Raw genomic sequence first — 27,883 nt, 5'->3', positions numbered from 1 at the left:
TATATTCCAGTTATCATTCATTTGTGCTGCACATGCCAATTATCTGATACATGTAGTATCACTTGCTCATTCATAATGCAGTGACCAAAATGCTAAATGTTTCCAACTTTGTACGGACAGAAAAGAAACTGAACAGTGAATAGGCTAGAATCAGCATATCAGTGATTAACAATAATATCTTACACAGGCTTATTCCTTGGTCAATATGATATTTTACAAAAAAGGTACACAAAAATCTTTTTTCAGTTTTGTTTCAAATATTGGATCCTCACTTCATTCAGTCTCTTTTTCCTCTCTTGAATGTTTATTTCCCATGTTTTTTTTTTTTATCTCAGACATGTGAGCTCAGCTGCTTTGACTCACGTTGAAAGCACACAGCTGCTTAAGGCATTTAGTCGCCAAGTGACTGATGCAGTCAAAGTACAGCTGAGTCTCAGAAATATCCTTATTTTCTTATGATCTTATTTTCATAGTACTAATTGCGATGACATTAAGCTGAACAGACACGCAATTTTAAAATCACCTGAATCTAAAAAAATATTTTTTAAACATTTTTAAAGTACTGTAGTTGCATTTGTTATGAGTCCAGCAGACATACGTTTTGTATTTTTGAAAAACATGTTCATCGTTATTATGATTTTTTTCTTGCGACATTTGAGTCGCGCACACGTTGAGGGGAACATGCAGGCTGCAGATTTAGGACTTACAGCAAATACCAGTGTTATTTTGCACGGCGAACGTATGATACTAATCTGAATCTGAGCTGGTTGCATAATGAAACCGAAAATACTCTTTTTTTTCTTTCTTTCTTTTTTCTGTTTTTTCCTGTGACTTTTGAAGCTTAGGGTCCAGTGTAATTCTGGAGCGATAACGTGTCCTCTGCTGTCTTGTCCTTCGCATGAGCGGAGATTTTTTTTTTTTATGAAGGCAGAAGTGGGAGGTGGAAAAACACCGAGTTCAGAGAAGCAGGGCGGAGCCACCGAGAGAGAGAGAGAGAAATACCACCGCTGTCCTCCTATGCCCGCACTTCTCCATCCGCTTTGGGCTCCTCTCGGCTGCGGCGGGCTGGGTGGGACTTTTATCCCCCCACCCCAAGAATCCAGCGTTCCAGACTGTTCGTCTGTAAAAGTAACTTTGTTTACGGTTAGCTTTCTTGGCCAGTTGTTCCTGCTACATGGACAGCTTCGCGTTACGAAGCTAACCGTCGTTAGCCGCGGAGCCGGGCTGAAGTGACGAGCCGAGCGGAGCGGAATGGCAAGAATTCACACCGGTTCCCCTTCCAGAAGAGGTCACGACTGAAAAAAAGTAAACATTCGCTCTTCTCCCAGAATCACCGGTACGTACATGCTGGGGGGAGCTGTGCGAAGCTAATGTCTATCTGTGAAGTTAGTGTTAGCTTACGGGCTAGTCTGTATCAGTTTGAACTGTTTTATGTTAGCTAATGCGAGCGGGATTTGACCCATTTACTGTGATAATTATAGGTCTGATGCCATTTACTAAGTATTTTCAGGTAGACTACCTCTCACATGATTTTGAAACGTCACGGTACTTGATAGATATGGTCAAATCTCGATATTATCAATAGGCGAATAAATTGAAGGGTTGCGTGAAAAGCTGAATTTCCCCTTTAAAGTCCCATCGGTGACAGAGTGGAACATTTTAACAATAATGTACCACTGCGTTGATCCGCATTGTGCGGCACATTCTGCTGCGTCAATTCTAAGTTAGGCGCAAATGTTGCTCTGATTTCAGTTTTTGTTTATAGCCCTTTTAAAACGTGTTTAGTGCTCAGTTCGGTTAAACCTGTTCGAACACAACAACCGGTTTCTGAACCCGATCAGATCAGAACCCGAAAACGGATCAGGATAGAGCTCCAGGTATCAAACTGATGGCTTTTGAGGAAAGATTTGTGCTCATTTTCTAAATGAGGAGAAAATATAAAAATATCCATTCATTTTAATTTGTGCTCCTGCCTTCTAAATTGTTTAGTTTGCACATTTGTTTCTCGACCTTTGCTAGTTCTTCCTCCCATCTGGGACCTGCTCTTCAACATCTTGTCCCATCCAAATTAAATGTCATATTTGTAAACAAACCATTGACTAATCATTTATTTTTCTTTTTATTGTTGAGATACCGTAATAGAGAGAAAAAAAAGAGGTACATTCTCACATTTCACCTCAGTGTCTTTTGGTTTCCAAGGGCTTTTTCGGTTGCACCCATTTCTATTTATTTGGGTTCTGCTCTTTGGAGAGCAGAACCCAAATTTTGTGATTTTATTTTGTGAATAAAATCACAAAATTATGAAATAGTGAAGAGGGGAAATGACTAGTATCTACACATTTATAGCAACTTTGACTATTTCTTTATAGGAGTGGTCCTTTCTCTCTTAAGGACCCGTATTATTTTTTTTACCTCTATGACAAGCCTATGTTTCTATTTTTACCTATTCTTAAATGTTGCAAGTGAACACTAGGACAAGTAAGGAAAACATTTTCCTGAGAATGTTTGCACTGTCACGTTCTTGGCATTGTCCTGTTTCTAAAACAACAAAAGTCATGTTATCATTTACGCTTTGGTCAAGCTTTGCAATGTAGCGTGGCAAGCATATAACTCCAGCTACCCAGTCTGCACGACATCGCCTTAAAGCTGCAGTACGTAACTTTAATAAAGAGTATGCTTTTTTTTTTTTTTTCGTATTTGTGAAAACTGTCACCATGTCGTGACAGTTCATTATGTGACAGATAATCTGTGAAAAGATCGATCTCCAACACCTCCTCCCTGAGCTTTTATTTTGTAACCAACCAGAGAGAGAAGGAAGGCCTTAACGCTGTCACTCCATCTCATGTACTCGCTGCCAAATAGGTGGAAATTGTGATCGACAATGTCATGCACCGATTGGTTGTTTCTAGTTAGCACTTGAAGAACAGGGAGAAACCAGAGGAGCTCGTTTTTTTTCCCCCACACAGATTATCTCTCATACCAAAGTGTCACGACATAGTGATGGTGTCAACAAATACGTTAAAAAAAAAGTATATAAAAGTTGCACGCTGCAGCAGTCTTGATAGAAGGCTATGAAAATATGTAGATAATATTACCTTCTTTAAATGGTGCAGGTTCATACTCAGATTATTTGGATTATCAGCATATTTAAAATGTCCATGCAAAAGAAGGAGTGTGGCAGTAGATTTAAAAACGATATGCAAAGAACTGAATAATAAAATGTGTTTATTAAGTCATACTGAGATCTTGTGTTGATGTTTTCAAAGTTGCTGACAGATCCTGAATCATGACGGTAACTATAAGTGGCAGTAGTAATTAGCTGTTTAAAGTGGTACTGAGGAGATCTTATAGTATTTAGTCTTGGCTTCATTTTAGTCTGGCTGTCTCCATCGACGCTGGCCCAGAGGAGCAAAGCATAACAAAATGGGACATAAAAAAAAAAGCTAAACCAAGAGTTACATTTACCTGAGTTTAAATTGACTAAAAAAAAAAAAAAAACATGTAGGAATGAAAACAAGATTATAAAATTGCATTGTTGTTATGTTTTGCACCTCTGAGCTGCTGTGCTAATCTCTTGAAAGTTACCTCATACTCCTTCCCGCAGACCAGCACTATACTTACAGTTAAAAACCTTGTTGAGCAAAATCCCAGCACATGACGCTCCAGCCACACGTAGTACAGGCTGAGTGAAGGGAATAAATCCTTTCACATTACATTGTCTTTGCTTCATTAAAAAGAAAAAAAAATCACTCCCAGTATTAAGCTTCTTATCCTCCAGCATCTAGAACATTCTGTTACAGCGGTGTTTCATTCTTTTTAGCCTCTTGTCTGGAGTTGTTGAACAAAGGCCAGCTCCAGCATGTGGTTTGTGTTGCTTGCCTTTGAAAGAACAAGTGGCACCTGCTTTTTACATGATTTTATGAGCTCCAGTGATGCGTTGCTGAGAAAGGAGGTCTGACAGAGGGTGCAGATGAGAATAGTCTAGTTTATGCCCAGTAGCTTGCAGTGACACAGTTTTCCAATGAATGAGAGGGATGTGCTGCAGCCACTCATCACCTGGATCCTCGGTCTCAGCTTGGAAGAATTACCTTCTGCAGCTCCATAACTATACTTTTATTAGCATTTTGCTTTCAAGAACTCTGAACCACACAATCCAAAACACACTCCTCTTTTAGTTAAGTGTGCACTAGTTTGTTTTTTTATAGTGCTGTATGTAAATTTATTTGACCCTTTTTGTCCATCAGAAATAACCCCACTCCTTTTAAAAATCAAATGGCTTTTATAAATGTTTTGTCTTTGCTAACTGGTGGTTTCTACTTTCTGTCCAGGTTGTTGGTGTTCCTGTAATTCCAATCATGGTGCAGAAATACCAGTCACCTGTGCGGGTGTATAAACATCCCTTTGAGCTGGTGATGGCGGTAAGTCTTTCTCACCTGTGGGCGCTAGCAATTTTCGTATTTGCATGAGTTTTGAATACATTAGATCAGTAGTTATGAAACACCGATGGGTGGGCGTTTCACAAGTCATGCTCCGAGGCTAGTCATTGGATCTTGTATTTAAATAGCTGAATTTAGAAAATGTAGCTTCAAGATGTTACAGTGATCAAGATGTTTGATCACTGTAACATCTTGAAGCTACATTTTCTAAATCAGTGGTTTCTCATGTAATTTTCAAAAGATTATGGGAACCAATGTGTTGCACATTTCCAGGCTGTGTGTGTGAATATGCATCTTGACTGTGCTTTTTATGTCAAACACGGACCTGCTACAGATTTGGTTGTTGTTGTGCATTTGAGGCATTAAAGATTCAGTAGCTCGCATGGCTTTTTACAGCTGACTGACCAGCTGGCTGTATCTGATGAATGCCTGGAATTGTTCGTATTTTGAATTAGTTCATTTGTGCTAAGTCAAAATTTTTTTATCATTGTCGTTATAAACAAACTGACAAGTTTAGAACGACTTAGTTACTTACTCATCCATTTTTATATTTCCTCTATCATGTTATGTTGGCTCCTTGCAGATTTATGACCTGATTGCACAACCAGCAATTAATCAAAACATCTAATAAGGCAGCTGTTATATATAATTATGCTTTGAAAATTTTAAGTGATACTAAGCATCCAAAAAATGTCTGATCATACAGTATTGCATGACTTCACTTCCTTTCACAATGCCATCATTCTTTATTTTAGTACACATAGTTTTAGACCAGCTGTGTTTTTGTTAAATGGAAAGCAGATTCGATGCCTGAACGAGGGAGCATTCAGGGAGAGTAAATCTCCTTAGCACAGGCGGGATTGAGCAGCAGGCAAAAGATGGCTAAAAATAAAATGCAGGTATTGGACCATGAGCTTTCAAAGAGCTGGAACCTGTAATGACAGCGACATAGAGTTGCATGTTTTTTTTTTTCTGAAGGTGGAAACAGCTCATCTTTAGGCTTTCACAGATGGGTCACATCTGGAGAACTATGCATATTTTTAAACTAGGCCAGAAACGCATGGTGGGTATATGTCTTCTTTGACATAATAAAAACACATCATCGAATTACTGTGTTGTTTTTTTTAGTGTAAATAAGTGTTCTGAAGCTCAAGTTAATGAAATAAAGGTTTTTGTGACTTTTCTCTGCAGTGACTTGTTTTTGCAGATGTTGCAGAGAAGACTTAGTGGTGCGTCACCACTATATTTTTTTTCTTCATCGTATATCTTGTGAAGTGCCTTCTTATTTCCTCTAGCTTAGTCTTTCTCAATTCCAGTCCTCAGTCTGCTCTGTATGTTTTAGATGTGCCTCTATTTCACAACAGCTGAGCCAAATAATTGCGTTACCTCTTCTGCAGAAGCCTGTTAATCACCCATAGATTCAATCTAGGTGTGTGGCAGCAGAGAAACACCTAAAACATGCAGGTCAGGGGGGCCTGAGGACCGGGATTGAGAAACACTTAAAGCTGCTCTATCACTATTGTAGCCAAGAGGCACAAAAACATCCTGGCTTGTAGGAAACCGTCACATGACACTGTGATGCAGCAAAGAGCGGTTTCTTCATGTCAACACAGCTTTTCGTTTTCTCCGCTGTCAGGGAGTTACTCATATTGTGTTGGGTTGTTCCAAATAAGACCTGACTCAGCTTTGTATAACCTCGTTAAGATATTTCACTTAATTACCTATTTGAAGCTACAAACCAAACCTCTGCATGCCTAGTAATGTCTTAGTTTAGTTGAGATGCAGCAGTCTGTCACTCGACCCCGAGGAGGCACTTTGCTCAATGACAGGAGCTATCAAAGTTTTTCAACCTCTGGCCACCACTGCCATGAGCTCTAATGACCTCTTGCATAAGCGAGACTTGGATCCCAGATGCCCTTCAGATGTTTTTGTTTTGCTGCTTTACAATGTTCCCTCTTGGAGCCTGGTATTCTTGGTACACTTCGTGCTGTCGGCATTCTTGGCACAAGAACGTTGGTTCAGATAGTTTTATGAGCTTAATTTCTTTGTTGCAACAAGTTGGACATACCAGCTCAAAAAAATAAAATGCAACACTTAAACAGGATAATTATCTGTGCTTTAAGCCTACCAAAATATACTATTAAACTATTTGATGCAAAAAAAAATAGGGCTAATTGCAAATTCTGAGAATTCCATTGAATTTTACGTATGTAATTTTTTTAAATCCAAGGGTTATTATATTACTTTTATTAGTTTGTAAGTACCAATTTACTGAAAATGTGATGACTGTTATGCAGTAGTCTTTAACCAGTTAGAAAAACTTCTTGTTATTTGAGAAGTCAACTTTTTCAGGTAAGCACAGTCGGCAACATTTTAGTCAAACCTACAATCGATTGAACCAAAACCTGTTGCAGCTAATCATGTTTCTCTGGAGTACCTTAATAATTAACAAGCAACAATATGCACTGCTTTGGGGTGTTATTTTTATTTTCCTTGACAAAATGTATGTTTTGTTCTTAAAATGAAATAGAGGAAGTACATTAGCAATGTCTTTCATAACCTAAGCTACAGCAGACCCTCTTTTTCTTGTTGCTGCATCTCAATAACAGGAAATGTAGTCAATCCTGGTGCGGCCATTATCGCTGCAGTCCAGTGTCAGAACATCCAGGCAGTCCTCGGGGAGTCGCAGTGGAATGTCAAAAGCTTGACACAACACCCCTGTTGTTGTCATTAGCCTGCAGGAACATTAGCTTTTAGGGCACGTCGACACACCAAGGGCTTAGATAACTACAGAGGAGAGGAAACTATAAACTGAAGACAGTTACTTCAAACTGTTGTATTTGAAGCACAGTAACAAGCTCTGACTTGTCTCCTAAAGCTAGTTTATATTCATGCTGCAGCCCAGTATTGGGTCAACTGGCTAACCTGCTCCTGGTAAAACATTTCAAACAAATCCACAAGGGACAAAATATTCTGGTCCTGCCTTCGATCTGAACACGTTCAGCTGGATGGAAGGGAACAGGATGTGCGAAGTGGGTGTACTGTCTGCTGGGCTTTATGCAGATTCAGCAAGAGAAAACATTTCCTTCCTGGTGGCTAATCTGTCCTAATATTTTAGAGCAACCAAAACATTTTAGCGTGGATTATCGTCATAATATAATCTTTAAAGCATCATTGATTCCTGAAGCGATGGACGAATGACAAGATGGCAGATTATTTTTTATAACACATGTGGCTGAACATTATTCTTCTTTTTTGTGCAAGAGTCCTAAATAACCAGAAAAAAGAATTTGAATTAAGGTGAATGTTGCAGAAAGTCAGACTTGGACCTGTTGCTTGTTGTATAAATTGACTGTTACCAGTGTTACTGAATGTGTTTGTGTAATTCAGTGGGGTTCATTTTGCCTTATTGCGCCAGGATTTCTGAGCCTCCAGTAAGTAAATTCTATATTATTTAACCTTCGTGCCAGGAGGAAATAAAACATTTCCGTCAGGTGATCCACACTGACATGTCATTATCTGCTTTGCTTAGTAAAATGATGAAGCTCGTCTTGCTGATTAGAGTGCTCACATTTTGTTTCACTCTGTATGACCAGATCAGAGGAGTCGATTTGGTTGAGTTTGATCTTTTAGGTCTTGTAAATCGGAAACATCCTCTTCTTTCTCTAGCAATTTCTTGTATACTTCATCTGTAGCGCAATTTTTTAGAAATGTGAACTCAGGAGACATTGCATTGTGTTTGCCACAAAGTTTTAATTCTGGGCTCATTCCGATGTCCCCCTTCTTTTTTGTCTGGCCTGACTGTGCGAACAGGCCCTGCCAGGATGACATCGAGTCCCACCATGTCCTGACCCATATACTGCCAGGTCTGCTTAAAGCTTTTCCAACCCAATTCTCTGCTGGAGTGGCATCCCAGGCTTTATTCTATTGTTTTAATCTTCGTCTGAGCTGTCTGTGATTCTCAACACGTGTCGGGATTCTCATCCAGAATTTTCTACCTACACAATCGATAGCTCTCCTTCGTATTTTACTTGCTTCAACTGTGCAAGGGTGTCATTATTTTAATGTCATGGTAACGGATCAATTAAGAAGCAAACAAAAAATGGAGTGAAACGTGTAAGTATTCAGAAAGAGCTTCTAATGAGAGACAGGAGATTATCTGAGTTTTAGTGAATGATTCCTTATTTAAATGTGCCTTTATTCCATGACTTTCCCATCATTTTGCATGACTGTTTTTACTTCGGATAATTCATCCACTCCTCTGAATTAGAGCGCTGGCCAGAGCGTTTCCTGCAGTGTCTAATTCATTTACCTTGTCAGATGATGATTGCCAAAAACAGTCAGCAGGCCTGCTGGAGGGGGAGCGGGAGGCTTATCACACAGCCAGCTCCTTCAGCAACCATGTGACTACACGAGCCAATGAAAAATTTCAGCTAAATTCATTCACCGATCACCGAGACACTCATTCACCCTCTTTGGTGCTGCAAGGTCGAGATGCTGCCTCAGTGGTTCCCCCTCCCCCCAAGCCTGCTTCTCTCTGCTCGAGAACAGAGTGTGTGCGCGCATATTCTTACACAACTGACCCCTTAGTGTGGTTTCACACTGCTGTCCCTCTATACTGTGTCGGTAGATAGTGACTCAGTGTTATGCAGCAGCTGAATGTCACTCAGAGAAAATGGAGATGGATTCTTTGATTGCAGCAGTTTCCTCTCAGCCCCCATGTATTCGGGGGCTGGTTTATCACTTGAAACAATTTGGTTTGGCGTTTAGTTCCACTGAAAGCTAAACATCCCATAGATTTCTTTCTCTCTAGCAATATTCACAGATGATTTTTCAGACAAAAAAAATCCAAAATGAAGTGTGTGAAGCTGATTTTGGTCAGCTTTAGTTGCACTGCTTAATGAACGCACAGATTTAAAGATACCGCGGTGCACAGGCACTGATGTCTGACAGGTAGTTTATGACTACACATCTACAACTATTAACACTTATTTGGGCTGCCTGGCACTTGAGGTGCCCACGCAGACATTCTGCCTGCTTGGCATGTTGTTCCTGCATTTATCCAAGTTGGTGGTTCTAGGCAGTCGTACAATTACGAATCCCACTGAGCTCACCGAAAAAGGAACAGTGGGTAGTGCGGCATGCAGAGACCAAAAGCGCTTTTGTTTTATTCCTAAAGTCAGGATTTTGTTCTCGCTCCTACTTCTGATCACGTCTGCGCCTCGGCTGAGAGGTTTTGATTTCAACAGAAAAAATGTATTCCTTTGATTCCGTCCCTCTTCCATTCTATAATTTAAGCTATACTATTTTTGAATCAAAAGCTTTAATGTATGGCAGCAGTTAAAATGGTCTTATAAAACAATCTTAGATGGAGAGAATTACATTGACTTTTTAATTCAAACAAAAGTCCACAGTGGTTTTGGTGGTCTAAGGTTGTTTAACTGGTTGGTCAAGGATTGGGACCCAGGACAATAGAGCTTTTCTCTTTGTTCCCCTGTGAGGCTTTTTTTATTTACTTTGTATCACATGTCTGGCTTGGTATACTCTTGTTTTGTTTATTTTCATGCAAATGGTAATGTGAGAAAAGTGAAACTAGCATTGTTGAAAAGCCTAACTCACCAGACATCTGTGGTTTCTGATTAGAAGTTATAGAGAATTATGTTGCATGTAAATGTTTGGCAATCCTCTGAATAAACATTTACATTTGATATTAACAGATTTGAATGTAATTATTAGTTTTAATGTTTTGTCCTTTGTCTGGTGTATAAATACCGAGTATTACTTGGACCGTTTAGGAAATGACTCATGCGTTTTAAGGCTATGACATCCGATCTTTCTCCATTTACGGTTGACAGACGTAGGGCTTAAAGATTCAGGCTGCTTTGTCAGGCTGATTTTTATTTATTTTTATTCTTCACTGTATATAGTTGGAAATTAAATTTGAAAAAATCTACTGTTTACATTAATGTCAGCATGACTGACAAAACCGTTAGGAAAAGAACTGTCAGGAAGGGGTTTTCCTTCACTCTTCTGGTATAAAACCAGTAAACTAATTCCTGCTAATTGAAAGAAGGAAGAACTTCAATACAAGGTTCGCTTCTTTCAGTTCCAAGAAGTTGTTTCCTTGTAATTCCACCCTGTGCGTTTACTGTAGCACTTCTGCAGACATTCCAGCAATCGTCTTTGTAATTTTGTCAATTCTGTCAATTGTTTTCAGGATCGTCTATGTTGTATTCTGTATCCAGTCATCTTTACATTATGTTAAATCAACAAAGGTTTTATGCCCCGTTGTGTCCTTCATAAATATTGCCTCTTGTCCAGATGCAAATTTATTCATATCAAAGGCCAGACAGGTTATTAACTTAAATGTCATATAACAGATGCCTCCAAAGCAAAATTAGGGTCGTCTAATGAGTCAACCTGCATAATGATGGCTGTGATGGGTCAGGGCCCAGAGCTGCCTGAGGTGCTGGTTGGTAGGCCGTAATGATTTTAGTCACCAAAAACAGGCTAATTGACGTCATGCTTCTGTCAATGACCTGCAGTGAAAGAGACTCGTTGTTTGTGTCTTGCGTCAATGGTGGTAATATTACATAATATGTATTGAGTCCTTTTATATGTATACCTCAGTGAGCAGCATCACTGAAGTCCTTATTTTAGTTAATGATAGGTAACATGTCGAGTTCCTGTAAAGTCCTGAAATGAATATAATTTGATTTTATTCATGTTGTGGATATATATATATAGAAAAAAGAAACTGTAGTATAGAAAATGGACTTATTTGGTATTCTTATTTTACATATTCTAATGCATCAATATTTTAATTTCTGAAAAAAGCTTTTTAAATAAATGTATTTGTAGATTAGCTTTAGATGTGGTTTGCCAGATCAAATCCTTCAGGTCAGTTGATTAACATCTGCTTTAAAGTGGACCCAACGTTCTCATCTGCGTTCATGTAAGATTCCAAAACAATGATATTGCTTTTTTATTTTTTGGGGGGGATTTTCTGAAATGATCAAAGCCTGATTTTGAAGGTTCTCCTTTAAAACAAGAATAATCCAAAACTCTAAAAAGCAAAGTCTTTTAAAAGTGTAGCGTTTTGAAATATGACATTTATATGAACCCCATAAACATATTTTTTGTTTCTTTTAGTCTAACGGTGTTTGATATTTAATTATAATGGAATAGGATGACCGTTGCTTTGCAGCAAGAAGGTCCTGGGTTCGATTCCCGGCCGGGGCTTTTTCTGCACAGAGTTTCCATGTTCTCCCTGTGCATGCGTGGGTTCTCTCCTGGTTCCTCCCACAGTCCAAAAACATGACTGTTAATTGATCTCTCTAAATTGTCCCTCGGTGTGACTGTGCGTGTGCATGGTTGTTTGTCCTGTCCGTCTCTGTGTTCCCCTGCAACAGACCTGTCCAGGGTGAACCCTGTCCCTGAAACATTAGCTGGAGATTAGCGCCCCTCCTAACCCCACCAGGGACAAAGGTGTTAGAAAATGGATGGATGGATGGATGGATGGACTAGGATGACGGTTTGGTCTTTTAAAGAGCATTTGTTGGCAGATGCCTGCATTCACTCAGATGACCCACTTGTTTGTTCGAGGGAAGTTGTTGTTTCCTCTTCTTGTGAAGTTTTTTAAGGAAAGCCAGGCACTCTCTAACGTTGCTCTTTCGGTGTTTCTGTACTGCCTTTCTGGTTTGTTTTTCTGATCATCTCTAAGCTGTTCTCTTTTCTGTATTTTCATTATAAAAGTCCCCCTTCCTAAATGTTCCCATTTTCCCTACAAGCTGACACGACTTTATAATAGCTTGAACTGACCTATGAGTGTCGGCTGTTTTTGTTATACAACAGTTTTCATAAGCCTCAGAATTATAGCTCTGATTCCAAGAAAAGCAGCTGTGGGGACAAAACTCTATCACATCTTTTTACATTTTCAGTTATTAGTTGGGAAGAAAAAATAGGTTGGATCAACAAATGATCTTTTTTCAAGATGTTCTTTTGTTTGACTCCAGATTGCTGGAGCTTTTTCTTAACATTTTTACTGCAGCCATTTTATTGGTAAAATGTTTGCTAGCATTGTTGAATGTTATGGTGAGAATTCCTGATATTTTCAAGTTCCTTTGCATAGAAATACGGTTTCTTTGTGAAGCTCTATGCATTAAGTGACTAAAAATATATTATTGGATTTATGCAAGACCCTAAGCAGATCTTCATTACATTGTTTAACTTTTTCTGGGGGGGTTTTTTGTGTTTTTTTTTATTTATTTATTTATTTTTTTACAAAAATGACAACGTACCTTTTAGGATTGTGAGTAGTTACTCTGTCTCTATGGGACTGGATTTTATAAAGCATAAAAAATAACATGTCAGTAACACTCATCTCAACATACATGTAGCTTTTTGCTACTTTTTGGACTTTTATTGCAGTTAAGTCTACACCTGAAAAACCAATTATTTTATTTAATTAGGTGTTGATGTAAAGCTATCAGTGGTCATACAGTAATTGTGATTGCATTTGATCAATGTTTTGTAGGGTCAGCATCAGGTATATTTTTTGTGGGGTGGTTTAAATATATATTTTCAGGATTGATTTCAGAGAGTACTGGCAAAGCAGAATTAAAACTGAAAATGGGCGAGCCATGGATCTTGTTTGTTTTCTACTGGCTGTGCAACTGGAGTTCATGTTCCAGCTAAATGAAGTCATTTCACTGGAACATCTTAAATGCAGTCAGTAAATGCTTGCTGCAGCTTGCACTCTGGTATGTTTCTGCCGAAGAGCTAAAATAATAAAAACATTGCATCCCAGCTGTTAGGTTTGGTTTTTCTTTGGGCGTGTTTTTTTTTTTTTTTTTTTTGTTCTTGTTGTTTTGCAATCCGTTCACTTCATTAATTTGGTTTCATCTAAACAAGTACAACGTAACTCAACACAAAAACCAAGAGAAAGTTTGGTCTTTCTCCCTGGAAAGTGCCCTTTAATATTTGAAAAGATATAAAGCATTTTTGTCCACCAAAGTGGAAATTTTCCTTTTGAAATTATTTTCAAGCTATTACCAAAAACAAAAGTCCATTTGGAAATGTGTTAGTAATGTGCTTTCATCTATATTTAACCTATTTTCCCCACTGACATAGCTTGAAGATGAATGTGCTGGGCTCTTTGCCAGCCCTTGTATTTCTTTGCCAGGTAGAACTCTAGACCCATTTGTATTCGCCTTGCAGCACCGTCCGGCCTCAATTTTCATTGTCCCTTTGTTTTTGGAGCTCACGAATTTCCTGAATCTCCCTTCCTGAACAGGGCAAGTTATTTTTTCCAGACTCTTGGCCTTTACCGATTTACTTTATTGCCCAGAGGAAAAAACGGTTGTGTTTTTGCAGGAAGAAATCGAGATATGATGCATTGTTTTGTTTTTTCCCCTCAGCCGTCTCTGGAAAGTACACACGTTCTCCAACCAAATTCCAGGCAAGGTTTCTCATAACTTGGCCAACAAATCCCATCACTGTGGAGACGGGAGATCCATGTTTTCACACTTGTTTATGCACTGAAATGCCTTTATTACCTCATATAAAAGATTTTGGTTTACTAGACTTTTTTCTCTTTTTGTGTTCATGCTAACACAATCCAAGAGTAGTTTGATTCCAGCGACTATAAAAGATGTGGAATGTAAGTTTATAATGCATGATTAGTATAAAATGGCCATTTTGATTATTTCTATGAAGTTAATCAGTGATACCCTTATACTTTCTATATGAAAACATTATTTTTATAGCCTTAATGGAAATCATCATCATGTTTCAACACCATATTTGGATCTGACAAAATTGTACATTTAACTAAGCAGTTATTATTTCAAAACAAAGACAAACTAGTTCCAACATTTTGAACTATCTTTCATATTTTACATTTGGTAGCAAGCTTCACCAGAAAAGCAGCCTCTTTGGATACTCATGAGAGAATCAAAATCTGTACTTTAACATTTGCAGAAAGCTGACAACATTTCCAAATGTTTCAACAGAGCAGCTGTTCTTTCTGTTCAGCCTTCCTGTTACCTATGGAAAGTCTCTCTTGCTGTGTCACAGCCTGAATGAACAACAGACATGTCTTAACACCTCACAGAAAATAGTTTCTCTTTTAAATGGCGTCTCGCATCATCTGTGTTTCCTCTGGCTTCATTTAAACATTTAACTGATACTGAAACTGGTTTCCTCTTTTTGATAACAGTCTATGTTGAAGCCACTGGGACTTTTTCAGCACTCAACAATGGTGCATTTACAAATTTTTGAAAAAAGTTTTTAGACTTTCCAGTGACTGATCGGGGCCGATCAAACTGAAAATAAGATTTCAGTCACTAGCCGATTTTCCTCTGTTGCTTTGCTTCCATTTTACTTTTCTTAGGTCTAACATAAGCAGAGCACCAACACGGTTTTGCTGGTGGTTAGTAGTTACCTATCTGTCAAGTAAGCTTTTTGCGTTTTATTGCTGAAGAGTGAAAAAAGCCTTTGTGGGTTTTTTGTAAATGCATGTCATTTGTGGTGAGTGTGTTATTGGCGTGTGCTTGTTTGTGATGGATGAAGCAGATGTTTACAGTTCAGGCTGTTGTGTTGATGGCAGAACAAAGCTGAACGCCCCGGTGTTCGAGGGCATCAGAGCTTGAAAAACAGAGGTCAGCATTCATTTATTCAGTGGGCAGCCGAGTGGCCTGGCAGCAACACGGAACAAAAAAATGCAGCCATCTGCTGCTCACCATTCTCAACCCACATCTGAATGGCCTGGGATAATGTAATATTTTGGTTGTTCCACTCGTTGAAGAATGCTCCTGTTTGTTCAGCTCAAATAATATGATAAAGTTGTCAACATATCGTTTTGTTCCTTATGTTGTCTCTGACAACACGAGGAACTTGTTCTCAAGCATTCTGAAATGTACTGTCTGGTCTGAGTGTAAGGGTTGAGCACAATTCATATTCACATTTTGTAGTCGAGGTAAAATTTAATAGCAACACATTTACAAACCAAAAAAAAGCGTTATGATCAGCTCTGCCCCACCAGAGATTATGAGAATCATAAACCTGCTTGCTATTCAGACATTCCTGGTATGAAACCATGATCAGTTCTAAGGTAGTTTTTTGATGAACCATCAAAGTTTGGTTGTTTTTCCTCATGTTGTTGGGGAAAAGCATCCAAGTACAGTGTGCACTAGAGTTTAAAATGTGTTTAAAATGCAAATCACAGGCAAATAAACACTACATTTTTCCTATTAAGTTTAACCCCTTATGTTTTAACTTCATTCATTTGTTTTTGTACCTCAATTTTCTTTGTTCTTTTGCTCTTAAGTTTAGTCCAATCTTGGTCTTTGTACATTTTTAAAGATTCCTTGCATTGTTTTTAATAGATATGGGGATGTAACTTTGGCTTGAGCCACTTAAATGCTTTTTACTTTTAAACAAGCTAATAGAGGTACATCTAATATAACACTCTTTGTAAAAGAAATCCTGGCATTGTAATATTTCCAACTTGTTGCACAGTAAACATACACACAAGATAACAAACCAGGTGGAACTGGTTATGCTTTGTTTTTGCTACATTCACTGGAAAGAAACTTGAAACCTGAAATTACCATAAAGAAATCCTGTGCCAAATTATTCATCCTCCGTTTTTTTTTTTTTCTTCCCTTTCCACCTACAGGCCTATGAACGCCGCTTCCCCACCTGTCACCTCATCCCCATGTTTGTGAACAGTGACGTGGTTAATGAGGAGTCGAGCGAGGACGGCTCCACCCACAGGATCGAGCGGCGCTGCGCCCTGGATGTCGATGCACCGCGCCTTCTTAAAAGGGTAAAATATTCTTTTACTCTTCAGTCGTGCTTTGAACCCTTTTCTCACGACACGCCGTTGCTTTGAAAGTAACGAGAGTCGTTTTCTGTGGTTCGCAGATTGCAGGTGTCGACTACGTGTACTTCATCCAGAAAAACACTCTGAACAAAAAGGAGCGGACTCTGCACATTGAGTCTCACAATGAGACGTTTTCCAACAGGGTTGTTGTCCACGAGACCTGCTGCTACTCAGTCAGTACCTTAAAGAAATCCACTCTGAAGCGGGAGTGTTTCAAACTTGAATTAAACTTGCCACGTGCCACTGTCGGCATTTCTTCCTCTTCTCCCCTCCTCCATTCAGTGTGCATGGGTGTAACTCCAGATCTGTCTGTTCATGTGTGGATGTGTTATGAGTTAATGAGGTCAAGCTTATCGTATTAGCTTCCAACCAAGCAAAAGGCTAATTTTAGGTCCAAAGCCTCACAGAGGTTCTTGCAGAGTGCTGCATCACTCTGTGGTAACAGTGACAAGGAAGGGCAGCTCAGTTAGGCACCTAATGGACCTGAAATATTTTAGTACTCAAGGCGATGAAGCTGCCACCGTTTTGCTCCCCATGATCAGGGAACATGCAGGGGGAAAAGGATGGTATGACTGATTTCTGTATTTTCCGGTTCTTGAGAAGTGTGGAAAACGGAAGGAAAATAAGATGATTCAAAAGTTTTGCCACTGTCCTCTTCTTTTCCTACTTTCTACTTTCCATCTTCTTTTTTTCTACCTCCTTTGCTTCCCTGTTTGTTTCCTTCATATAGTTCCTACAGATCCCTAAAACGTATTGCATATCTGCAGTAAATCTAGTGAGGTTTAATATTTATTCCTTTAAAAACGACCATAAATGCTTCAATGTAATCTTCATGTGAGACTCGGGTTTTTTTTACTCAATTTTAATCAGTGTACTAGTAATGGACAGAAGTTTATAGATTATTTAGCAGGGAAGTGTACTGCCTGACAGTGAATCAAAGTTTTTCTGTTTTCGTCCCACTTGAATCCTAACAGCTTATGTGTAAAATACCGTCTAAATTTACCCAAACACACCGACAGACACACTCCCACTCGGTTCACGCAGTGTGAAATTTGCTCCCTTTGTGCGTCATCCTCTAATGTGGTTACTATGGTAACGATGGCCTCTTTTTTCCCTCTCTCTCTCTTGTTTTACTGCGTGGTTACACAGTTTGGGTTACAGTAATGTTTTTGTGTGTGACGTTGCAGGTCCACCCAGAGAACGAGGGCTGGACATGTTTCGAACAAACGGCCAGTTTGGACATCAAGTCCTTCTTCGGCTTCGAGAGCACCGTGGAAAAGATCGCCATGAAGCAGTATGCCAGTAGTATCAACAAGGTGTGTGTGTGTGTGTGTGTGTGTGTGTGTGTGTGTGTGTGTGTGTGTGGGGCGGGGGCGTACATCCCATCATGGCATAGACTTTTACATTTCCTTTCTCATACCTGTGAGTGCAGAAACAGTCAGATCTTCATGGCTATCGCATAGAACACAATATGTGTAATTAAAGGTTGTCTTATATTTGGTACATTAAACGTTATTAAAATTGGGGGATTTTACTTTAATAATAGTATTAAATGATGTGTAATTGTGAGTTGAAACAGTCTTTTTTTTGTTTGTTTTTTTTAGTTCATTTGTATTGTTTTTAACTCTAAAGTGTTGTGCTAAAAAAAATGAAAACTTACCTCAACAATGCCTGAAAATTGCTGAAATTTTCCTGTGGGAAAAGTGCGTGGATTCTGCCAATACCAACGTGATTCCAGTTTACAAATGCAATACATAGTTTAAAACTTTCTTTGATTTCAATGGATTCATGTGGATATGTTAGCAATCATTTCACCATAATTTACTTGCTCCTGACAGGGAAAGGAAATCATTGAGTTCTACCTGAGGGAGCTGGAGAGTGAGGGCGTCACTCATGTTCCCCGCTGGACCTGTTCCTCCGTTTCTCCTGCTCTGCCTGCGCCAAACAGTCTCTCCGCCAGCCCGCCTGAGCTGCAGCACCCCAGCGCGCCCGCTGTCCCCGCCTCGCAGCCTGCTGACACCAAAGATTGCGCCTCACAGGAGGCAAACCAGGATAGTGGAGCTCCTCAGGCCGACAGCCTCGTGGAAATCCTGGCTGGTACACCTGAAGGTATGTTTCCTCAGATAAAATCATCTGCACACTCACTGCTGCATCATTTAGAGTAGCCGCTGTTTTTGAAGAGAAAAAGGAAACTCCATTTAAGTGATTAGCACTGAAATAACTTGAGGTAGAAGGTTTTTAGGCTATTGGCTAAAAACATGAATGCAAATCGTGTTTTTAAGAAGATGTATGTTATGACAGAAATAAACATTCTCAGCCATTTCTGCGAAAGAGCGAGTTGTATTTTTGTCCGTGCAGCGATGTGAAGATCTGTTTAGACAAATTGTGTAAAGTTGGAGCGTTTTGTTGCAGATAAACTGGATGCAGATTACATCAAGCGTTACCTTGGCGACCTGACACCTCTGCAGGAGAGCTGTCTCATTAGACTTCGCAAATGGCTTCAGGAAACCCACAAGGGAAAGGTATTTTTTGTAATTAAGTGGAAGAGTGTAGTCGTCGGTCAACTTCTAATAACTTACCATAAACCTGTTGGCCTTCTTCTTTTTTTTTTGCTTCCTGTAGATCCCTAAAGACGAACACATCCTGCGCTTCCTGCGGGCCAGAGACTTCAACATGGACAAGGCCCGGGAGATCCTGTGCCAGTCTCTGACGTGGAGGAAGCAGCACCAGGTGGACTACCTGCTGGAGACCTGGAGCCCTCCGCAGGTTCTTCAGGACTACTACACAGGCGGCTGGCACCACCACGACAGAGGTACATTTCCACGTAGAGCCGAAGTGGACTCGCGTACAAACCTTCCGATGCAGCAGGCTGCTCTTATACAAACAACCCTTCTTTACAGCAGCACATGATAGTGTTTGTTCAGCCGTCCCGAACGACCTACTGCTTCAAGCCTCTGACTTTTAAAAGTAAATGAACCTATTCAAGCTATTTAGTTTTCCTTCACGCACGCAATCGCGTGCTGCCATAGAAGATTGGTTTTAATATGAACAGAACAAAAAACCATTTCTCAGAACACACATTGACTTATTGCTCCACACAAGGCAGACCTTCCCGCTTACTTTGTTTAGAATGTAAACACGGCGATGGCTCATGTAAATATTTGTTTTACTTTATTAGACGGTCGTCCTTTGTACATCCTGAGGTTGGGTCACATGGACACCAAAGGCCTGGTGCGCGCTCTCGGAGAGGAGTCTCTGCTCAGACACGTACGTAACCAAAGCCACAGTTCCGGTTCAGTTCCCTACAGAAGTCATTAAGTTTGTAGGTCAGACCACGGTTAGATTACAGGTTAATCACCTAAAGGGAGTGGATTCAACTGATGACCTAGATAAATATGCTGTTCATGTTCTTGTGGCATTCAGTGAGAGTGCTTTTGTTTCAATGTGATGTTGCAGGTGCTGTCTATCAATGAGGAGGGCCTGAGGCGCTGTGAGGAGAACACCAAGGTGTTTGGTCGTCCTATCAGGTAAAAACCAGGCTGTTAAGGATTTAGGAAATATTATGTTGTCTTTTCTAACAATTTTGTGACTGAATTTTCTCATTAGGACAACAGGACAGTGGTCCTTGTTTTTGGGAAAAAAAGGCAGCAGCTTGATGCGTTACAGCACACCTAGAGTTAGGATTGAGCTCAGCAGCTGCGACAGAGAATCACAGCTCTATCTTCTCCGTTACTGGAAATAGCAAAGTGTCAGATGTTTAGGTGGTGCCTGTGTCGGTGCTCTCCAACAGGAGGTGGGGCGCGGCGAGAAGGCATGTGAGCTATGCGTTTCACCGCACTCAGGATTCACAGTTAACTAGCATTACTTTCATCACTTAAGCCGTGCCTCAGGGTGGCAGGTGTTAAGTGATCAGAGAGGAGGCTGCAGCCCACTTCAGAGCGTGTGTGTATGTGTGTGCATGTTATCCACACTAATCTTCCTGCTTCCTGCTCTGTAGTTGTTGGACATGCCTGGTTGACCTGGAGGGGTTGAACATGCGTCACTTGTGGCGACCGGGGGTCAAGGCGCTTCTGAGGATCATTGAAGTTGTGGAGGCGAACTATCCAGAGACTCTGGGACGGCTGCTTATCTTGAGGGCACCAAGAGTCTTCCCAGTCCTCTGGACTCTGGTGAGAGCAGAACCAGTTACCTTAGAACTGAAATTGCTTTCCCATTTTTGTACCTCCAACTCTAATTCCAGTATGACTCCAAATTGTCTCTGTGGTTGATTTAGCTGAGAAAAAAAAAATACACCCAACATTCACAAGCAGTTTTTTGTTTTTTTTTACTGATATGGTTTATTTATCACTTTTGCTCACTTTTATCTCTGCATGTAGGTGAGCCCATTCATTGACGAAAACACCCGAAAGAAGTTCCTGATCTATGCAGGCAATGACTACCAGGGTCCTGGAGGGCTTGTCGATTACATAGACAAGGAAATCATCCCTGACTTTCTAGGAGGAGAGTGTATGGTAAGTGTTTAGTGTTGATTAAAACTTATAGATCATATTTTTTTTGTTTTTTTACTTATTCAGAACTCAAACCTTTTTTATATTTATCTACAAGAAAAACATAAAGTAGCATATATTTTCAAAGTGAAAGGAAAATATGTTCATGAACTTTCCATATCTCACAATCAAGACTGAGAGATATGTTGATATCTCACTCTGAGATATATCTTTCAGTGACCCTGTTCTTGGTTTTTGCATGCTTTTCCTCAGTGTGAGGTGCCGGAGGGCGGCCTGGTTCCGAAATCCATGTACCGCACACCTGAGGAGCTTGAGAACGAAGATGTCCGTCTCTGGACCGAGACGATTTATCAGAGCGCCAGCATCTTTAAGGGAGCCCCGCATGAGGTGAGGCGAGGAGCAAAGATTAAGGCCTGCATGCTGCTGTGCTATATAGGACAGGACAACAGAGACCTGCAGGTGGCTTTGGTGGAGGTTTACACTGCCATCTAGTGGCAATAAACACATAGCATGTCTCTGAAATGTAATCTGTGACATACTGTTCCTATCATGTTGCAATATTTAAAACGGTGCAGCTCTATAATTACCCCTCTGAATTTCACTCTGTTCTCTGGAACTATTTATTCTGCTCAGCTACATTCAAAGAGAGCTTTAAATATGATTAAATACATCTTTCTTGGTCTTAATAAATCCGGTTTTAGTCTTTTGTAACCTGAAACGCTGCTGTTTACCTCCTTTGTCCGTTCATTTGAACCATTCTCGTTTGTTTTTCTCCGGGCAGCTTGTGATCGAAATCATCGACGCCGCCTCAGTTATCACCTGGGACTTTGACGTGTGCAAAGGCGACATCGTTTTCAACATCTACCACTCGAAGCGAGCCCCCCAGCCGCCACGCAAAGATCCCCTGGGGGCCCACGGCATCACCTCGCCGGGAGTCAACAACGTCCAGCTTATCGACAAGTCCTGGACTCTGGGGCAAGATTACAGCATGGTGGAGTCCCCACTGACCTGCAAGGAGGGGGAGAGCGTGCAGGTGAGGATTTGTCACCGAGAAGAATTTCTCGTTTCTTTGAGTCCTGGTCACATAATGTTCTGTTGGCCTTTCCTTTCCTCAGGGCTCTCATATCACTCGCTGGCCGGGTTTCTACATCCTCCAGTGGAAGTTTCACAACATGCCAGCCTGCTCGGCCACCAATCTGCCCCGAGTGGACGATGTGCTGGCCACCTTGCAGGTGTCCTCACACAAGTGTAAAGTCATGTTCTACACGGAGGTGTTGGGCTCTGAGGACTTCAGGTTGGTAGCTGAACTCATGTTGTTCATGCAAAAGGCAAAAGCAGCTTTCACACACAAACTCTTGTCTATAGACTGCAGTACCTTCCAGAAGTATTCACACCCCTTGGATTTTTTTTCACTTTGAAACTAATTTTATGTGGTAGACCAACACAAAGCAGGAAAGCAAGCTTGTCGGGGTTGATGAGTATATTTGTGTGTTAGATGGACATGAAAATCTAGCTAGGTCTTTATGGCAACACTCGAAATTACTGTTAAGATGACCACCATGCACACTGACAAAGCTAACGTATTTTGTTAAAAAGAAAGGGCAAAGATTGTGAAATGTACCAAAAGACTGTGAGGAAATGGTTCCTGATTGACATAGTGAGGCTGAAATAAAATGTACCTTAGTTTTCTGAAATTTACTTCTAAAAACTTTACAAACTTTACAATTGTACCCGTACAATTGATGGGTACAATTCAAACAAAATATATAGAGTTTTCTAACATGACAAAATAGGAAACATCCAATAAGTATAAATATGTTTTAAAGGAAAATCTTTAATTTTGCAGTTTGTGATGTCATCTTGTATCCTCTCCAAGTCCATAAATCCTTTTGTTAAATTCTTTTTTCCCTTTCTTTTCTTTTCTTTTGTTACTATGTTGACATTTGTTTCATTTCAGCACATTTAGCTGATCTCCTTTTTAGTATATTTCCACAACCCTCCAGTAATATCTAGGACACTGTAAACAGTTTAAGCCCAGAATTTAGAAATTAAAAATGCTTCTCTTCTTTTTAAATGATCCTTTTAATTGATCTTTTTCTGTCCAATCCACTCCTGTCCTATTGCTCACAACCCCTTCCTCCTCCTCCTGCTGCTGTGTCTTCCTCCTATGAAGAACGGCTTGCTGTGATGTGCAGAGTTTGTAAGTGGCTCAGTGTTTGCCCTTTTTTTCCTTTAGCTTAGCTGATCATTTTTGCTGCTTTTGGCTTCTAAACCGAGTGCCCCTCCCCTCAAAGGAAGTTACGCTTCTAACGCAGCAAAAAAAGATTCTTGTCTTTGCTTCTACTTGTTAGCAATGCTGACCAAGCATTGGATAACAGGATCTTTGCATCACCGTGTGGGGTCTAATCCACTCGTTGGCTTTACTTATCCCGCTTGCATGATTAGCTCTTCAGACGCAGTTCTGTTCACACCTCCTCAGATAGTTCTTATCCAAGTGCACACGCACACACTCATAAACATTTGCCGGTTTTCATGTTTGTTTTAGTCGCTTGTAAAACTGCCTCACTATTTTCCTTTTTTTTTTCTCATTTTTCATTTTCTGAATCAAAAACAAATTTTAAAGTCCTAACAGTAACTCATTCTGGTTTCATCCAACAACAAGACATTTTGCTAATCTTTTTCAAATTGATTAACATGTTAACCACAACTTTAAGCTTAAAAAATTACATTTGTGTTTATCTGCAAACATTTCAAGTGGCGCAAATTTATGAGTGGCTACACTGGATTCAAAGTTGTGTGTTTATGGCTGCTTAGTTTCTGTGACTCTGCTGATCACTTACGGGAGTCGAGGCAGTTCAGTGCTTTACATCATCAGAACGTAACAAACTAGCAAAGAGCAACATTGCAGTGGAAAAGAAAGGAAAAACTGACTCGTTGAAAAACAGACAGCACTTTATTTGTTCCAGTTATTATTAATCAAAGGCAAATCTAGACAGGTTGGGTTTCAGCCTTGATTTATCGGAGCTCAGTGTTTCTGTATTTTTGCAGTTTTTGGGAAGTTCGTTCCAGATAAGTGAAGCAGAAAACCTGAGAGGTCTGTCTGAGAGAACAACAGATGTTTAATATATTTTGGTGATAGCCCATTCAGTAATTTAAAAACTACCTAATGTTAGTCTTTAGACCCGGGTGATGTGATCCATTTTTCTGACCCGGTTGCAACAATCAATTTCAACTACAGATATAACATGGATCAGCTTGCTGGGACATTCGGCTTTCAATCCTAGAAATGTTCTTCAGGTGCTGGAAGGCCGACTTTGCAATTGCCTTTATGTGTCTGAAGATCCAACCAGACTTGGATAAATTTAAATGTTTTACTGGCAGATGCTTTATTTTTACTGGCTAGTAGCTAATAAAGTTGTTGTTTTTTTTCTTTATTTCAGGGAGATCATATACTCTACTAGATTGTTTTGTTGCTGTTACATTTTCATTGATCTAATATTGTATATCTATGTTGGCCCTCAAAGTTGGAAATCAAAGGCTCCTAAAGTGAGTCTGAGTCTCTTAGTTTTGCTCTCTGTCAGTCTGGATGAACCACAGATGAGTCTCAACATGACGTCCAACGTTCCCATTTTGGGAATTTGAACTTGAGTAACTTCTCACCACGACCTGTTGACACTCAAGTTGAGGTAGAACAAAAACAAAAACATACTTCAGTTATTTTGAGTTTCTGTAACCGATTGTAGGGGTCTAATTGCTTTTGTGGGTGATGGCGTATCGGCTTGGTGCTGCAGCCTGTGGCATGTCCTGAGCTTTAGAGTGAGGGTCCTGCAGGGTTTGATCCGGGCGCATGGTTCTGCATCACGTGCATGAGTCATGCACACGCGGTGCTTTGAGTCCGACCTTAGCAGGCAGGGGTTTCTCTGGTGTTGCACACTCATGAAGGTGTTGCTCAGGCGAGCTTCCTGTGCTCATTCGATCGCTTTCTCTTTCTCTTTTTAGGGGTTCGATGACCAGTTTGGAATCGAGCCACAGCGGATTTTCTCAGCTCAGCGCTGCTACCACCTCCTCTAACCACTCCCAGTCCAGCTCCATGATCTCCAGGTAGAAACCAGCAGCTCTGGACCCTGAACCCCCTCACTCCACAGCCTTTATCATCATCGTGGAAAACTCCTCCCCCATCTTCCCTCTCATCTTTGGACTCTATCGCACAATAAAAGATGAAGAGTTCTGAAACCGAGGCAAAAAAAAACAAAAAACTGAAAGATTTAAAGGGCTGATTTTTGCACAAAGGTCATATATTTTGGTGTCGGACCAGTCACAGGGAGTTTGCTTGGAGCTCAGCGGGTGAAGCTCTATGGAAGTGGAAAGAAGCAATATTTTCATCCCGTTGGTTGGGAGAGAGACACTGGAAGGTCGCTGTTACATTTATGCATTCACTTTAGCAGCCACTTAACGCAGTACTGAGACGACTCATACCTCACTCATGCTGTTACATTAAAACACACGTTTATGACGTGCACAAAGTAAACGTTTGACACATTGTTACTGGACAAGGGAGTTTGTGTTACTAGTTAGTTGTTTCATAGGTCAAATGTTGGTGGTTTAAGCATCCTAACAGACCTGGCTCCAACATCCACTACTGAAGTTCGCAGCGCTGCTGCTGACAAATTTCTACGCCGAGAGGAGAAACTTTCCCACCTTGAAGGAGCGGTTGGATGTTAGCCCCAGGTCTGCTAGCAGCAATTACGCAGGTTGGACTTTCTAATGTGTGAAATATTTCTATTTATTATTTAGATGCATGTGGAGTAGTGTACAAGCAGACAAACGGAAAATAACCGTCACTAACATCACTTCTACATTTTGTTAGAGAGGTTTGCTTCTGTCTGCACGAACGTGGAACTCAGAACAAGGAACGACGCCTCGTCTGTGAGTGGTGAATGTACCGCTGACTGCTAAGCCAATTATATTCCAGAGTTGGAAGAGCGTTCCACTTCTTCGATGGTGTGGACTTCAGAGTGCAGATATAAGATGATGACGTGAACTGTTACTGTATGCGTGTTGGTTTGTGACTGTGCTGTGGAAACGAGAACAGGATGGGTGCATTTCTGCATGCACACGGGGGTTTACTGACTTATTATTTCAGAATTAAGAGAGCCATTTTTAAGAGCCATGTGTCCATAAATACAATTTTAGCCTTTGTAAACATCACTTAGAATTGTATCTGCTATTTTTAAGGTGGCCACTGGCACATTTCAAAATACAGCACTTCCATGCAACAGTTTTTGATACAGTTTACTTCATTATGTATTTAAAAGAAAAAGATTTGGTGGAAATTTGAATATAGCCGTTTTGATATCCATAACTGCTCATTTGTAACTAATAATAAAGGTCAACGGTTGTTTAAATGACGTTAAATGCAATAAGATGAGGAAAAGGGTCTTTTGTGAATGAGGAAGTGTGTGTGATGGTGTAAAGTAATGAATGTTTGCCGTAAAGTGGAGGAAATATATCTAATGACATGTTTAACTCTTTCTGACCCGGTAAGCAAATATTTCCCTGCTCTTGTCTAGCTGCACTTTGACAGCTGATGTTCTAATCTTATAAATTTCCTTTCTATTTTCCTTCTGTGTGCTTTTTGTCGGTTCATCATTGGACCTCGGCTTAAGTCACAGGCATGAAGAAGGGTGTTCATGCCGGATGCCAGGTCTCCGTGCTTTGCTGATGCTTTCCATCCAGATCTCAGTCATAAACGAGGGCTATATAACTGTCTCGATTGTTTGACACGATTCCGTCTCCCTGCTTCCTTTGCCGACACCACTGCATATCTGTACCTCCACGTAGGAAACTGTATTTAAAAAAAAAAAAAAAAACTGCTTTGGATGAATGAGGACATGTCGCCTTTAAGTTTTGAAGTCAATAAACTTGAATTATGAAAAAATGTAAAGAACTTGCTGGTCTTCATAATGTTTCATTTAGCTGGAAGCTCTCATTTGACCTCTTCTCTCGTGTTGTTTAAGGTGTCCACAAACTTTACTAATAAATAGTCCTCAAAAAATTGAGTTCCTCCGGTTAGCAGACGTAAAGCTTTCCTGTACAATCCAAGGCAGAAAAGATATTTGGCTCCAGTTGGGCAAAGAACTGAAAAAAAGGTTTCAAATGAAGGAAAACTGTCTGGCAGGAAGTGAAAACTATTTATCCTTTGCAAAACCGGAGGGTTCCTTCCTCGAAAAAAACAATTAGGCAATGACTTCCTCATGTCTGTATCACAAAGAGGGAAGAGAAATGCCAGAAGCAAACAAGATTTTTCCATTTGATTTGACTGATTTGAAGGGGGGGTCATTATTTATTCTGCTTGTTAAAAAAGAAAGAAAACTAATCCCACTCATAGGCTGCACCTTGTCAGGGTGAGTGGGCTTTCTAAATCAGCTCAGCTGTATTTTTTACCTTCTCACTTTCAACCAGAGTGAAAAGAAGACCTGCTGTCTTTATCAGGTGTTAATCGAATAAAATACACTGATTCTAAACACTGTTAATGTCAGACTTGAAGCCATAGGTGGGTTTTTTTTGTTGTTGTTTTTTTTTTTGTTTTTTACTGTTTCTGCATAAAATCACTTGGTGCCCAGCTAAATGTATAGCAAAACAAAATCAGATCACATGCTCCACAAAAATATCAGCATTTTTAAACTCAACCGGGACAAAGAACTCATTAACTTCCTTCCTGGATTTTACAGACAAAAACATAACTATCTTAAATCCAACTTCAAACGTTTGTTATCATTATAACCAAAACACACAATTATGCATCCAAGTATTCGGAACAAAACAGAAAAATTGTTGTGCTGCCCTGTTGTCACCACCAGAGGGGAGTTAATGACTGAGTTATTCGGTGCAGTTTCCACATTGGCTGCATGTCTCAGTCACTTACAGTTTTAACTTTCTGAATTAAATTGCTGTAAACTGCTCAGATGTTCATTTTGACAAATTAATAATGATAGTGCTGTAAAATCGTAGTGTTGGCATTATGATGGTGAGCTTTTTAAATATCCAGCTTC

The 27,883-nt window shown here is 40.1% G+C and overlaps 1 protein-coding gene across 2 annotated transcripts; it reads left to right on the top strand.

Annotated features, from left to right (window-relative positions):
* The first annotated feature begins 955 nt into the window (after positions 1 to 955).
* Positions 956 to 26,778, top strand: si:dkey-237i9.1 (SEC14-like protein 1). Of its 2 annotated transcripts, XM_055041065.1 has the most exons (17): positions 956 to 1,336; positions 4,329 to 4,418; positions 16,117 to 16,266; positions 16,365 to 16,496; positions 17,511 to 17,639; positions 18,162 to 18,432; positions 18,736 to 18,845; positions 18,946 to 19,135; positions 19,502 to 19,590; positions 19,780 to 19,850; positions 20,321 to 20,492; positions 20,700 to 20,834; positions 21,084 to 21,218; positions 21,613 to 21,864; positions 21,947 to 22,125; positions 23,005 to 23,031; positions 24,831 to 26,778. In XM_055041065.1, exons 2-17 carry the CDS (start codon positions 4,356 to 4,358, stop codon positions 24,934 to 24,936), a joined length of 2,211 nt encoding a protein of 736 aa, XP_054897040.1. In that variant the 5' UTR covers positions 956 to 1,336; positions 4,329 to 4,355; the 3' UTR covers positions 24,937 to 26,778. The 2 variants fall into 2 exon arrangements, with proteins under 2 accessions (XP_054897040.1, XP_054897041.1); XM_055041066.1 differs by lacking the exon at positions 23,005 to 23,031 and having other exon boundaries at positions 957 to 1,336.
* Positions 26,779 to 27,883: the final 1,105 nt, after the last annotated feature.

Source organism: Poeciliopsis prolifica, unplaced genomic scaffold (genome assembly GCF_027474105.1).
Source record: "Poeciliopsis prolifica strain line A6 unplaced genomic scaffold, Auburn_PproV2 SCAFFOLD016, whole genome shotgun sequence".
Lineage (NCBI taxonomy): Eukaryota > Metazoa > Chordata > Actinopteri > Cyprinodontiformes > Poeciliidae > Poeciliopsis > Poeciliopsis prolifica.
Note: the sequence above shows the minus strand (reverse complement) of the source record. Positions and strands in the feature narration are given on the sequence as shown.

What these genes read in the sequence shown, in the direction of transcription:
- si:dkey-237i9.1 (XM_055041065.1), top strand. Translation starts at nt 4,356, where the DNA reads ATGGTGCAGAAATACCAGTCACCTGTGCGGGTGTATAAACATCCCTTT. An exon ending in CCTTTGAGCTGGTGATGGCG is followed by an intron (nt 4,419 to 16,116) that starts GTAAGTCTTTCT and finishes TTCCACCTACAG; the next exon opens with GCCTATGAACGCCGCTTCCC. An exon ending in ATGCCAGTAGTATCAACAAG is followed by an intron (nt 17,640 to 18,161) that starts GTGTGTGTGTGT and finishes TGCTCCTGACAG; the next exon opens with GGAAAGGAAATCATTGAGTT.